General features: G+C 39.7%; 1 protein-coding gene across 2 annotated transcripts in view; it reads right to left on the bottom strand.

Moving 5' to 3' along the window:
* Positions 1-3,473: 3,473 nt before the first annotated feature.
* The window catches only part of Vdac1 (voltage dependent anion channel 1), a 29,904-nt gene continuing 22,230 nt past the window's right edge, over positions 3,474-11,147 (bottom strand). For both annotated transcript variants that reach the window (XM_078050643.1, XM_005335751.4), the window contains exons 7-9: positions 6,423-6,573; positions 5,307-5,364; positions 3,474-4,447 (exon numbers count right to left, since the gene is read on the bottom strand). In XM_078050643.1, coding sequence (XP_077906769.1) covers positions 4,356-4,447; positions 5,307-5,364; positions 6,423-6,573 — 301 coding nt within the window. In that variant the 3' untranslated portion in view covers positions 3,474-4,355. The remainder of the gene's footprint in view (positions 4,448-5,306; positions 5,365-6,422; positions 6,574-11,147) is intronic.

Raw genomic sequence — 11,147 nt, 5'->3', positions numbered from 1 at the left:
TACCATGCTTCCAATAAGAGGGTTTAAAACATTTTTTTTCTTCCCTCTCTACCTCCTCTGCTGTTGTTCAATTCTCTCCCCTTTTTCCCCCCACCCCCTTGCCCCTCATAACCTCTTATAATTTTGTGTATCACTGAAGGTCTCCTACCATTTCCATATGTTTTCCCTTCTCTCTTCCTTTCTCTCCCCCCATTCGTCTTAGTTTACTGTTAGTCTTTTCCTCATGCTCTTCCTTCCTGTTCTATTCTTAGTGGCTCTCTTTATATCAAAGAAGACATTTGACATTTGTTTTTTAGGGCTTGGCTAGCTTCACTTAGCATAATCTGCTCTAATGCCATCCATTTCCCTGCAAATTCTATGATTTTGTCGTTTCTTAGTGCTGCATAATACTCCATTGTGTATAGCTGCCACAATTTTTTTTTTATCCACTTAAAACATTTTTTGAAGAAAAATGTCGCTGTTTCAAGTAGACTGATCATGAAAGTGAACTCCCCCACCTCCCAAAGGCAATGGAAACGAGAATGGTATAGTGGTCATATGTGGGTGGTAAACATTATTTTATTATTATCGTTCCCACAATCATTTATTATTTCGACAAATATTTAGCACTTCTCCATATTTCAGGGTACAGCAGAAAACAAAATGAACCACAAAGCCTTTGTAAAGTTTATTGGGAGGGAGACGACAGCGGGAAGCGTAAGAAGGTAAAGAAACAGAGAAGGTAGCTAGAAGTAGGGGTGAGGGGTTACCATTGTGAAGAGCTTCCAGATTTCCTAAAATACACTTTTTTACTTTTTTTTTTTTTAAAGAGAGAGTGAGAGAGAGAGGGGGACAGAGAGAGAGAATTTTAACATTTATTTTTTTTTCTTAGTTCTTGGTGGACACAACATCTTTGTTGGTATGTGGTGCTGAGGATCGAACCCGGGCCGCACGCACACCAGGCGAGCGCGCTACCGCTTGAGCCACATCCCAAGCCCCACTTTTTTACTTTTTAAATTTTGTAAGTTAAAATACAAAACCCCCAGTATATGAAAATGCAAATTTAGAAACTTCCAGGAAGTTCACTTCGGCCTTGGCATAATGCGTTGGTCTGTGTGTTCCTTCTGTGAATATTTCCTTAATAAACAGCTATAGGCTTCAGTTTATAAAGGTCCTATTTGATTAATTGTCAAGAAAGTTAGCATGGCATAAAGACATTTATTGTGTCCACAGTTTCACCACTGTCTGTGACTCCCTCAGAAGATTGCTGCTGTCCCCAGAGACGGCTGAACTGCCTCTAGAGTAGAGAAGGGCCTGTGTTCTGAATCTGTTTTTCCCATAGCATTTATCTGGCTCCAGAGACAGCTCAGAAACACTTAAGTCTGTGTTAAGAAAACTAAGAAGCCATTCATTATTTTCCAAAGTCCACCACAAGCCCATATAGGCGGAATGGTGCCCTTATTACAAAACTTCCAAGTTAGCCAAAGCACACAGTCCCCCCACCCCCACAGTGCCCAGGAGCTTTCACTCCAGTGAGTACAGAAAACATCCCTCAGGCTAGGGATGAGCTCTACATACTGCATTTACCTAGCGTGTACAAGGCCCTGGGTTCCACCCCCTAGTACTACTGACACAAAAGATAAAAAGGGCCAAGGATGCTGGGTATGGTGACCTACTTCTGTAATCCCAGCGGCTAAGGAGGCTGAGACAGGAGGATTGAAGTTCAAAGCCAGCCTCAGCAACTTAGTGAGACACTGTCTCTAAATAAAATGCACAATAGGAATAGGGATGTGGCTCCTAGTTGAGTGTCCCTGAGTTCAGTCCCCAGTACCAATAAAAACCCGGGGGGGGGGGGGGGGGGGGGCCGCTGGGGGCCGGCTGAGGTGTAACTCAATAGTAGATCTCTTGTCTAACATGCTCAAGCCCCTGAATGGAAACCTCAGTACTGCAAAAATAATAAATGAAGTTTTTGTTGTTTTGTGTTTTTTTTTAAGAAAACAGTTTAACAATTAAACCTCTCAATCCTAGCTCTTGCTTGTTTAGAAATTGCTTCAGATTTAAATAGGATTTTTTCCTGTAATAAACACACCTCAATCCTCTGAACCTTTGTCTTCATAACAGATTGTTTCCAGTTCTCTTAACTAATATTATATACTCAAGACATTTTCATTTTTGCATAGGATATTCCAATGCACAGCATACAAAATAGGCAGACACTTATTAAGTAATTGGTGAGCAAAATGTTCCCTCATATTGAGGGCAGTTATACACTTCAAAATATTTAATACTATACTTGGCACCTGTCCGGATACACTCAGCAACCTGTTTACCAGAATCTCTGGAAAAATTCTAAACATTTACTTAGAAACAAGTTGCAAGTCCTTGTAAACCTGATGAAGATAGTATGACAAACACTAAGGTCCACAGTTCTGTGTAATCAGTTACACAAAATGTTAAAAATAAATCTGATACCTGTTTTGAATGTCACTATTAAACAACAAAAAAAAATTCTGTTTAAAAAAACAATCAGTGGGGAAAATGTTTGTATTTGCTTAAGTTGGATAGTTCATTACACTTTTTTGTGTGAATTATCCACCATAATAAAGTTATACCCCCCCCCACACACACACACACACACATACACACACAAATATATGGAAAAACTCCAAAATGAGTGCCTCCATGACCCACAGGGAAAAATCTGTGGATATGATGGTATTTTATCTATGCTTAGGTTACTTTACCCCACAGTTAAATTTATGAAAACATTACTCTCAGTGGGCCTAACCTAATCCACTAAGACCTTGAAAGGGATGGGGATCTCCTGGAAGAGATTTGAAGTGTAAGATGAATATGACATGAGAGTTTTTGGGGGTTTTTTTTCCCCCTGGCATTGGAGATGAAGGGGACCATGTGGTAAGGTATGCTGGTAACCTCTAAGTACTGAGGGTGAACCCAAGCTGACAGCCATCAAGGAAATTCAGACCTCTATCCTACAAGCAAAAATAACTGAATCTACCACATCTATGTAGGTTTAGAAGGACCACAAGCCTCTTGCTGGGATGAGAACATAGCCTGGTTAACACTGTGAGAACCTGAGCAGAGAGCCCAGGTAGGTGTGCCAGGGTTCTTCTGATCTGCAGACTGTGACAGAAATGAATGTTCTTTTAAGCTGTTAAGTCCATAGTCATATAGCAAGAGAAAACTAATAAAACACACACACACACACACACACACACAGTACAGAGCAAGGGGACAAAGAACAAATCTAAACAAGTGCCCTCTTCATATATATATATATTTTTTTAGATAGATAGAGAGAATTTTTTTAATATTTATTTTTCAGTTTTTCGTCGGACACAACATCTTTGTTTGTATGTGGTGCTGATGATCAAACCCAGGTCGCACGCATGCCAGGCAAGCGTCCTACCGCTTGAGCCACATCCCCAGCCCCTCATATACATTTTTGTTAATAAGGACAATAGGAGGAGGAGGAGGTTTCAATATTTTATTCAAGTTTTATTTTAAGTGTTGTTAATTACAGCATTTGAAGGGGAGGATCTAATTCCACACAAAATGGAAGACTCTAAAATGTACCCATTAAACTGCTAAAAAATAAATTGAGTGGTGAGAATATAACAGAAGTCCAATTTAGATTCCTAGTGTTGTCACTGTGTGATTACAATCACGCAGACTCTTCCCAGCCTATAGCTGGAGCTCCTGGAAGCTATTTCAGACACTGGTGCAAGGGCAGGAAAACCACAACACAAAAAGGAATTAAGTCCTGAATTATTGGCTTCATCATGTCCACCCTCTCCACTCCAAAATGGCACGAAAAAGAAACAGTGACCACACCCTGCAGACTACTTTTGGTGTAAAAGAGGTGACGATGGGCTAGAGTGGAAAAAGGTTATGAAGGTCTGTCTAAAAAAGTCCCTTTCAGATGAGTTTGTACACACCACCAAGCAATGAGCTCCTCATCAATTAGGGTTAGGAAACCAAGGTTTGATTTTCAGGAAGTCACAATTCCATTCATTTACTCAATACAGATTTACAAAGTGCCTATACATTATCATCTTCCATTTGCAGCCATTTCTAGATTTAAAAAAAAAAGTAAACCTGGCATCTCTAGAGGGGTCACCAAGTCCCTCACACACACACACAAGTCTACAGCTGAAAGGACCTTTTTTTGGACTCGATTTCTTCTGTACCTCTGAAATGGTAACACTTTAAAGCTGAATCCTCTTTCACCTGGAGGTCTAACATGATTTTTAGCAATTCTTGCATCCCAGACATACAACATTAAAAGGTACACTAAATTCTGAAGGTAGCTATGCTGCAAAATAGTTTAAAATTAATGATTGTACAGTATTCATTTATGCTTGAAATTCCAGTCCTAGACCAAGCTTGTGGCCACCAGCATTGACATTCTTGCCATCCAGCAGAGCTGACAGTGTCAGTTTGATACCTGCAGCAGGAAAAGGAAAGGAGGAAGGACGGAAGAAAGAAAAGGGAAGAAAGGTTAACACCAAATTCAGAATCTGTAGCCTACAGTGAGCTTATACAACAAAATTACCATTATTCCACAGACCAGAAGGCCTGTCTAAATCTACCCTGGAACTCTACTTCCTTCTCCTCTCATCATCCCCCCGCTACAAGAAGTCTATCTACTGCACAGTAGGCTTCTTCAACAACGGTGCCTTGAAAGAGAATCCCTACCCAAATCAGTCCCGAAGTCTTACACTCACCTCCACAGCATGCATACATGTATAGCATGCCTACATACATGCACGCGCACACACCCCCAAGTGATTTTCCCAAGAGTAGCTTGTAATCTTAGATCTAAAGGGCTGATTTTCCCAGGAATAACTTTATTCTAACATCATATAAACCCAGCCTTCCCAAGATGAAAGGTGGAATTATCTCCTAGAGCTCATACATCTAGCAGACTATACTGAAGACAATCTGCAAACCACTTTTCCTGTTTCTCTTTCTACAATAGGAATGATTTATAGGCTAGTATCATTATTTATATACACTGGAAATAAATATCATTATTTATATACACTGGAAAAAAAGATGGAAGAAAGTAACCAAAATTGTAACATATGTTAATCTCAGCCTTTTTTCCTCCTGATTACTACTTTTCAAATTCTCCAAATGTTTTAAATTTGCAGTTCCTTTATAAACATTTAATCATAAAACTTTACACACACACTTTTATAATGTCCTATATAGGCATTTTATAAGCCACAGAATAAATCAACAAGCTAGCATCACAATTTTCTTAAGACTGAGAACTGACATCACCCACAAGCAACACATACCTGGCTTTAGAGTCTGAGTGTATCCTAAACCAATCAGGCTGGAGTTGTTCACTTTGGCCTAGATAGAAAAAAGATAAGAGCACATGAAAAGCTAAGTGTTTCATACTTCCACCTTCAAAATGGGTAATTAGAGATTTTTATTCAACCAACCCAGGGCATCAGAATCAAATCATCTTTTTTCATAACTGCCTCATTTACAGGATTCATTAAATTAAATATGAAATATCTCAAATGTAGGTAATGTGTCTTCCTGCTTGAATTGTTAGGAACTCTAGCATTCTTCATAAGAACAAAGCAGAAAGAATGAAGGCTGTTGGCAGGCTTTGTCCCTTATAACTCTTTCTTTTTGTTCATAACTTCCAAACAATGAGGTCCTTTCTCCCTTGTTTTTAATGTGCCTAATGTTAAGAGAGCCAAATTCAATTCCCTGTTCAGGAGATTTTAAATGGACTGTCTGTAAATTATACAAACCAGCGGAAACCATTCTTCAACATGAAACTTCCTCATTCCACCCCAAAAACAGTAGAGCCTACAATGCCTCGTGACCCACAGAAATGAGCCCAACAGAATTTACTGCAAACACTGTGCACCAATTCAAGGACTCAAGAGCAAAACCAAAAAGACACCAACTGACCACTGATTTCTTAATGTGCACTGCAAGAACTAAAAACAAGAAATGGAAAATGAGAGTGAAAATAAACATTTAAAGCCCTACCGGTTCCTGTTCCATAACACAAACTGTAAAAGGGTGCTCCCTTTTACAGTTTGTGTTATGGAACAGGAACTGGTTAAAGGAAGAAGCTCATAGCGAGACTGTCTGGTCAAATTCAGTTCTTTCCTGCTGGAGTGCCTTTGAGCAACTTAATCAGCTTCTCTAAGTTCCTCATTTGTAAAAACAGAGATGACTTTAAAAAAGCAAGTCAGTATCTATCGTAACTGGAATTAAATGCAATAATTCACAGGTAAAAGGTTCCATACAATGCCTCGAATCCACAGTAAGCACTATTGCTATTATAATTATACTCATGTGGAACTCTTTTCATAATGAGAAAATCTCTAAGTGGAAGTACAAAACGCCAACAATCTTGAGAGTTGTGGGATTCCACAGGTACCCACCGAGAAGCAGGCATCAGGGTCAATCTGATACTTTGCTGCTATTCCAAAGCGAGTGTTACTGTTTCCTGCTGTCCAGGCAAGATTGACAGCCGTCTCCAGTTTCTTGTTCACCTTCTGATAAATGGAGCCACCAAACTCTGTCCCGTCATTCCTGCAAATAAGTACAACACAGATGCCAAGCTGCCCAGAGAATGGGCAAGAGTCCATGCAGAGCTGCCCCTTATCAACCAGAAAGCAGGGATGCTGGAAATGCACAGAATCCATCACTGGTATGGAGAAGATCACCAAATTTCAAAAAAAAAGGTATTAAATTATAATAAGCCTAATAAGAATGGGAAACATACCAGAGTCAGGAAGGCTCAGAAAGTAGGAGCTATTTCAACCGTCACTGGGAACACCCAAAGGCAGTCCAGTCAACTACTAGAGCTGTCAAGAACCTGAAGTTTGCTTCCAAATGTTCTTTAAAATAGAAGCAACAACAAGGACACTGGGATTGAGTGATTTATTTTTTCTGTTGCTCTTGTCATTACTTTTATAAATGATTCTATCATAAAAATGGGACGGGAAGAAACATTTCCTCACTGCAGAGGGAGTGGGGCTATGGCCAAGTTGGTGTCTGGTATCTGTTCAGACCTGTTCCACCATGTCAAAGGTTTCCTTTAAGATCATGCTGATATCAGAACTGCCCCTGTTGTACAAAGTTCTCAATGTTTCTGAGAATGATCCTTTCACAGCAGTCTTAAAAGTTGCAGCAGCAGAAGCAGGGTGCAATGGTACATGCCTGTAATCCCAGAGGTTCGGGAGGCTAAGGCAGGAGGATTGCAAGTTCAAAGCCAGCCTCAGCAATGGCGTGAGACCCTGTTTCTAAATAAAATACAAAATAGGGCTGGAAATATGGCTCAGTGGTCAAGGGTACCTGAATTCAATCCCTGGTATATACACACACACACACACACATACACACACACACACACACACACACACACACACACACACACACACACACACACAAATTGCAGGAGCAGAATTTAAAGTTCCTGCAACAACAGCACAAATATCATCAATGATGAAATGGGACTAAATCCTGCACAGACTGCTAAAAATGTTTTTCTAAACATGGTTCAGGACTTTGAATTATTCCTAGAGATTGTGTTAGAAGTTGCCAATATCTGCTATGGGGAACATAATTACTTTTCAGACTAAATATTGGTTATTTTGTTGTTATTAAACTGAAATCATGCATTTAACATGCTACACAAACACCAGAAGTCAATGAATCAATGAAAGGTGGACTCTTTGACCCCTCTTTGTTTATGCTCTTTGCGTGAAGAGGGAACGTTTGTGAGTAGGACACCACAGATGTCCATTCAGTCATTGATTGCTACCTCACAATATAAGCAGGGGTTCATTTGTGGAAAATAGACTTCCCAACTGTGGTTTTTTTCCATGTAGGATGATTCTGATCATTCTGAGAACTTTTGGAAAATAAAAAAGTTAATAAATCTTACATATTTGTCTTTGAGTTAAAAAATGTAAAGGTTTGAGCAGGAGTTGTGGCTCAGTGGTACAATGCTTGCCTAGCTTGTGTAAGGCACTAAGTTTGATCCTTACCACCACATAAAAATAAATAAATAAAATAAAGTTATTGTGTCCATCTACAACTTAAAATATTTTTTAAAGAAAGTAAAAGAATTATGGATTATAGAAGGCAGTTTAATGGATAGCATCTGACTGACAGACTCTTAAACAGCTTGGTTCTTAAATGTAAAGTTTCTGATGATGGTTACAGACCTATCAATGATAGTTAACTATCTTGACTTTTTATCATTTAGGTTTTTTAAGTTTCAAACTTCATTTGTTATATAAATTTTAGTATCAACGAAACAAAAATAAAAAAAAATTTAAACAAGAGTTTTGTTTTTTTTTCCCAGTATGTTGTTTGTCTTGTAATTTTATGGATTTGTTTATTTGTTTGGGGTGTTCTGGGGAATTGAACTTAGAACCTTTTACAATCTAGGCAAGCTCTCTACCTGTGAGCTACATCCCGGCCCCAAAAAATCAAATTTTACCTAACTTTTAGATGTATAATAAATTCACATCACACAACAAATAGTTTTAATAGTGAACTTGCAGAATTCAATATTATAAGAAAATTCAAATGAATCAGCATCTTAAGGCTAATATATATTAATAGTTTAGAAAATTACCAGATATTATTCACAAATTTGATGAATGACCAATAGAATTCCAAATTATCAAAGAAAACAAAATTGCTGGGGCAGTAGTGCACACTCTATAATCCCAGAGGCTCAGGAGGCTGAGGCAGGAGGATCAAGAGTTCAAAGCTAGCCTCAGCAGATTAGCGAGGCACTTAGCAACTCTAAATATTTTCTCTAAAGAAAATATTTAAATATTAAAAAAAAAAATGGCTAGGGATGTGCCTCAGTGATTAAACACTCTGGGTTCAATCCCGGGTACCCCCTCCCAGTGCTGCAATATCCAAAGCCCTACAGGATTTGAAAGGGAGTTTCTTGCTGTTACAAAATGTTTCTATCTCACAAAAATATTCTAAATGAAATCCCACCTGGCCAAACTCTGTCCTCTTTTCCAAACATACTGTACTAGAAATCCCTCCCTATCCCCATTCCAAGTCATTCAGATCCTCCTCCTCCTCCTTTTTGGGGGCGCTGCTCAAGTTCTTTGACTGGGAAGTCTGCCCCACCCAGAGAACTTGCAGAACAGCATGCATATGGTTGTGTGGTCACTGCCATCCATAAAATGTACATGAAGAGCTGAAGGTCCACTTTTCCTTCTCAGTCAACCTGGGGTCTGCACACTGTCTATCATTACTGCTTTTGGATTATTGTTTATATGCACAGTACATACCAGGGACCAGTCAGAAGCATCCTTCCTACAGCAGAAACCGTAGAAAACATAAACTGTTAAGTAGCCACTGCAAGCAGGTGGAGACAGGCTGGAACCACTGCTTTTCCTAAGCACCTCTGTACATTTGATTTCATAAATATGGGCTCAGACTCCTTTAATTAAAATTTAAGAAAATATTTAATGGTGTAATGTGTGTGTGTGTGTGTGTGTGTGTGTGTGTGTGTGTGTGTGTGTTTAGGAGATGAAACCCAGGGATGCTTAACTACTGAGCCACATCCTCAGCCCTTCTTATATCTTATTTAGAGACAAATTCTAAGTTGCTTAAGGCCTCACCAAGTTGCTGAGGCTGGCTTTGAACTCACAATCCTCCTTGCCTGAGCCTCCAGAGCCACTGGGATTACAGGCATGCACCACTACGCCTGCTAATGCTGTAATTTTAAACAGGGGGTGGGGATAAGCATCCTCCAAGCATCAACTGGTCTTCAAGTTTGCCTGAACACTCTCAAACATTTTTAACATAAAATCAATGTCAAAGTTCTGCTTCATCACTTTGGGCACTTCTGGTGGAAAGGGCATGGGTGAGATGGACCAGCAAAGGGCTTAAGTACTACAAATTCTTGCTGTTTCATTCCACTTTGCTCTTCACCATACCCTGTCCCTGAAGCAGATGTGCACTAAATGCTTCTAAAGTCTGTACGTTTCCCCCTGAAACTCAGCCAGACCCTATGTTTCCAGCAAGTACAGAGAGAGCCCAGGCACAAATTCTCAGGGAACTCTGTCTTCCTCAAAAGCCCAAGCATGCTACGGAATGGCAGCCTGTTGAAAGTAATAGATTTTCTAATGGCTTTAGTATGATATTCAAATAGGGAAATTTCTTGGGCATAAATGTGTTTTTTTAAAAAAGCCATAGTTTCCAGAATATTCTAAAACTGGGTCTACAATATTGCTTTCCTACACTTAGCTTTTAAAACATTAAGCAGAGGGAACTCCCTGTTCACATTTACTTACGGGAAGCACAAAGAAAGTCTGTTCCACATCTGACCTCCAGCAACACCAGGGCAGCCCCGAGAAGCTGGGCCAGCTACCTCCATGCCAGTGACAAAACTAAACTCTGTCGACTTGTTCCTTACTGAAAATACCAAAGTTCAGGTATGAGGGAAACGTCCAATAGCCATCGTTCCTCCTAGAACCAACTCCCAGTTCCAAACTGAGGAAGCACTTACCATTCTAGCCAGAATTCTGAATTTAAAAACACTTCTAATGCCTTAATATTTTTCCTATGACTTTTTTTTTTTTGTATGTTACTTTCTTTAATAAAAAAATGAACCAGCCTGGCATGTTGGTACACACCTCCCATCCCAGCTACTCTCTGGGAGGCTGAAGAAGGAGGATCACAAGTTCAAGACCACCCTTGGCAACTTAGTGAGACCCTGTCCCAAATTTTTAAAAAGGGATGGGGATGGAGCTCAGTGGTACAATAGTCGAGGGTTTAATCCCCAGTGGGACAATTTTTTAAAAAAGGAATCAACCTGTGTTGATGCACAGGTTTTTTTGTAGCTATCACAGCAATCGGGACAGAAAGTAATTCCATCGTCAAATTCTCTCGTGCTGCCCCTCAGTATCACACCTCCTTGCCTCCCTGGCCATCCCTGAACTGCCTCTATTAGTTTTTCCTCTGACTTTTTAGTTTTAAAAGACTCAAATTTTTAGTTGGGCATAGTAGAGCACAACTGTAATCCCAGCGACTCAGGATGCTGAGGCAGGAGGATCCCAAGTTCAAAGCCAGCTTCAGCCACTTAACAAGGCTTTAAGCAACTTAGCAAGACCCTGTCTCCAAAT

The sequence above is a fragment of the Ictidomys tridecemlineatus genome, chromosome 1 (assembly GCF_052094955.1).
Source record: "Ictidomys tridecemlineatus isolate mIctTri1 chromosome 1, mIctTri1.hap1, whole genome shotgun sequence".
In the NCBI taxonomy this organism is placed as follows: Eukaryota; Metazoa; Chordata; class Mammalia; order Rodentia; family Sciuridae; genus Ictidomys; species Ictidomys tridecemlineatus.
The sequence above is the reverse complement of the archived record's forward strand: the minus strand, read 5'-3'. Positions and strand labels throughout refer to the sequence as shown.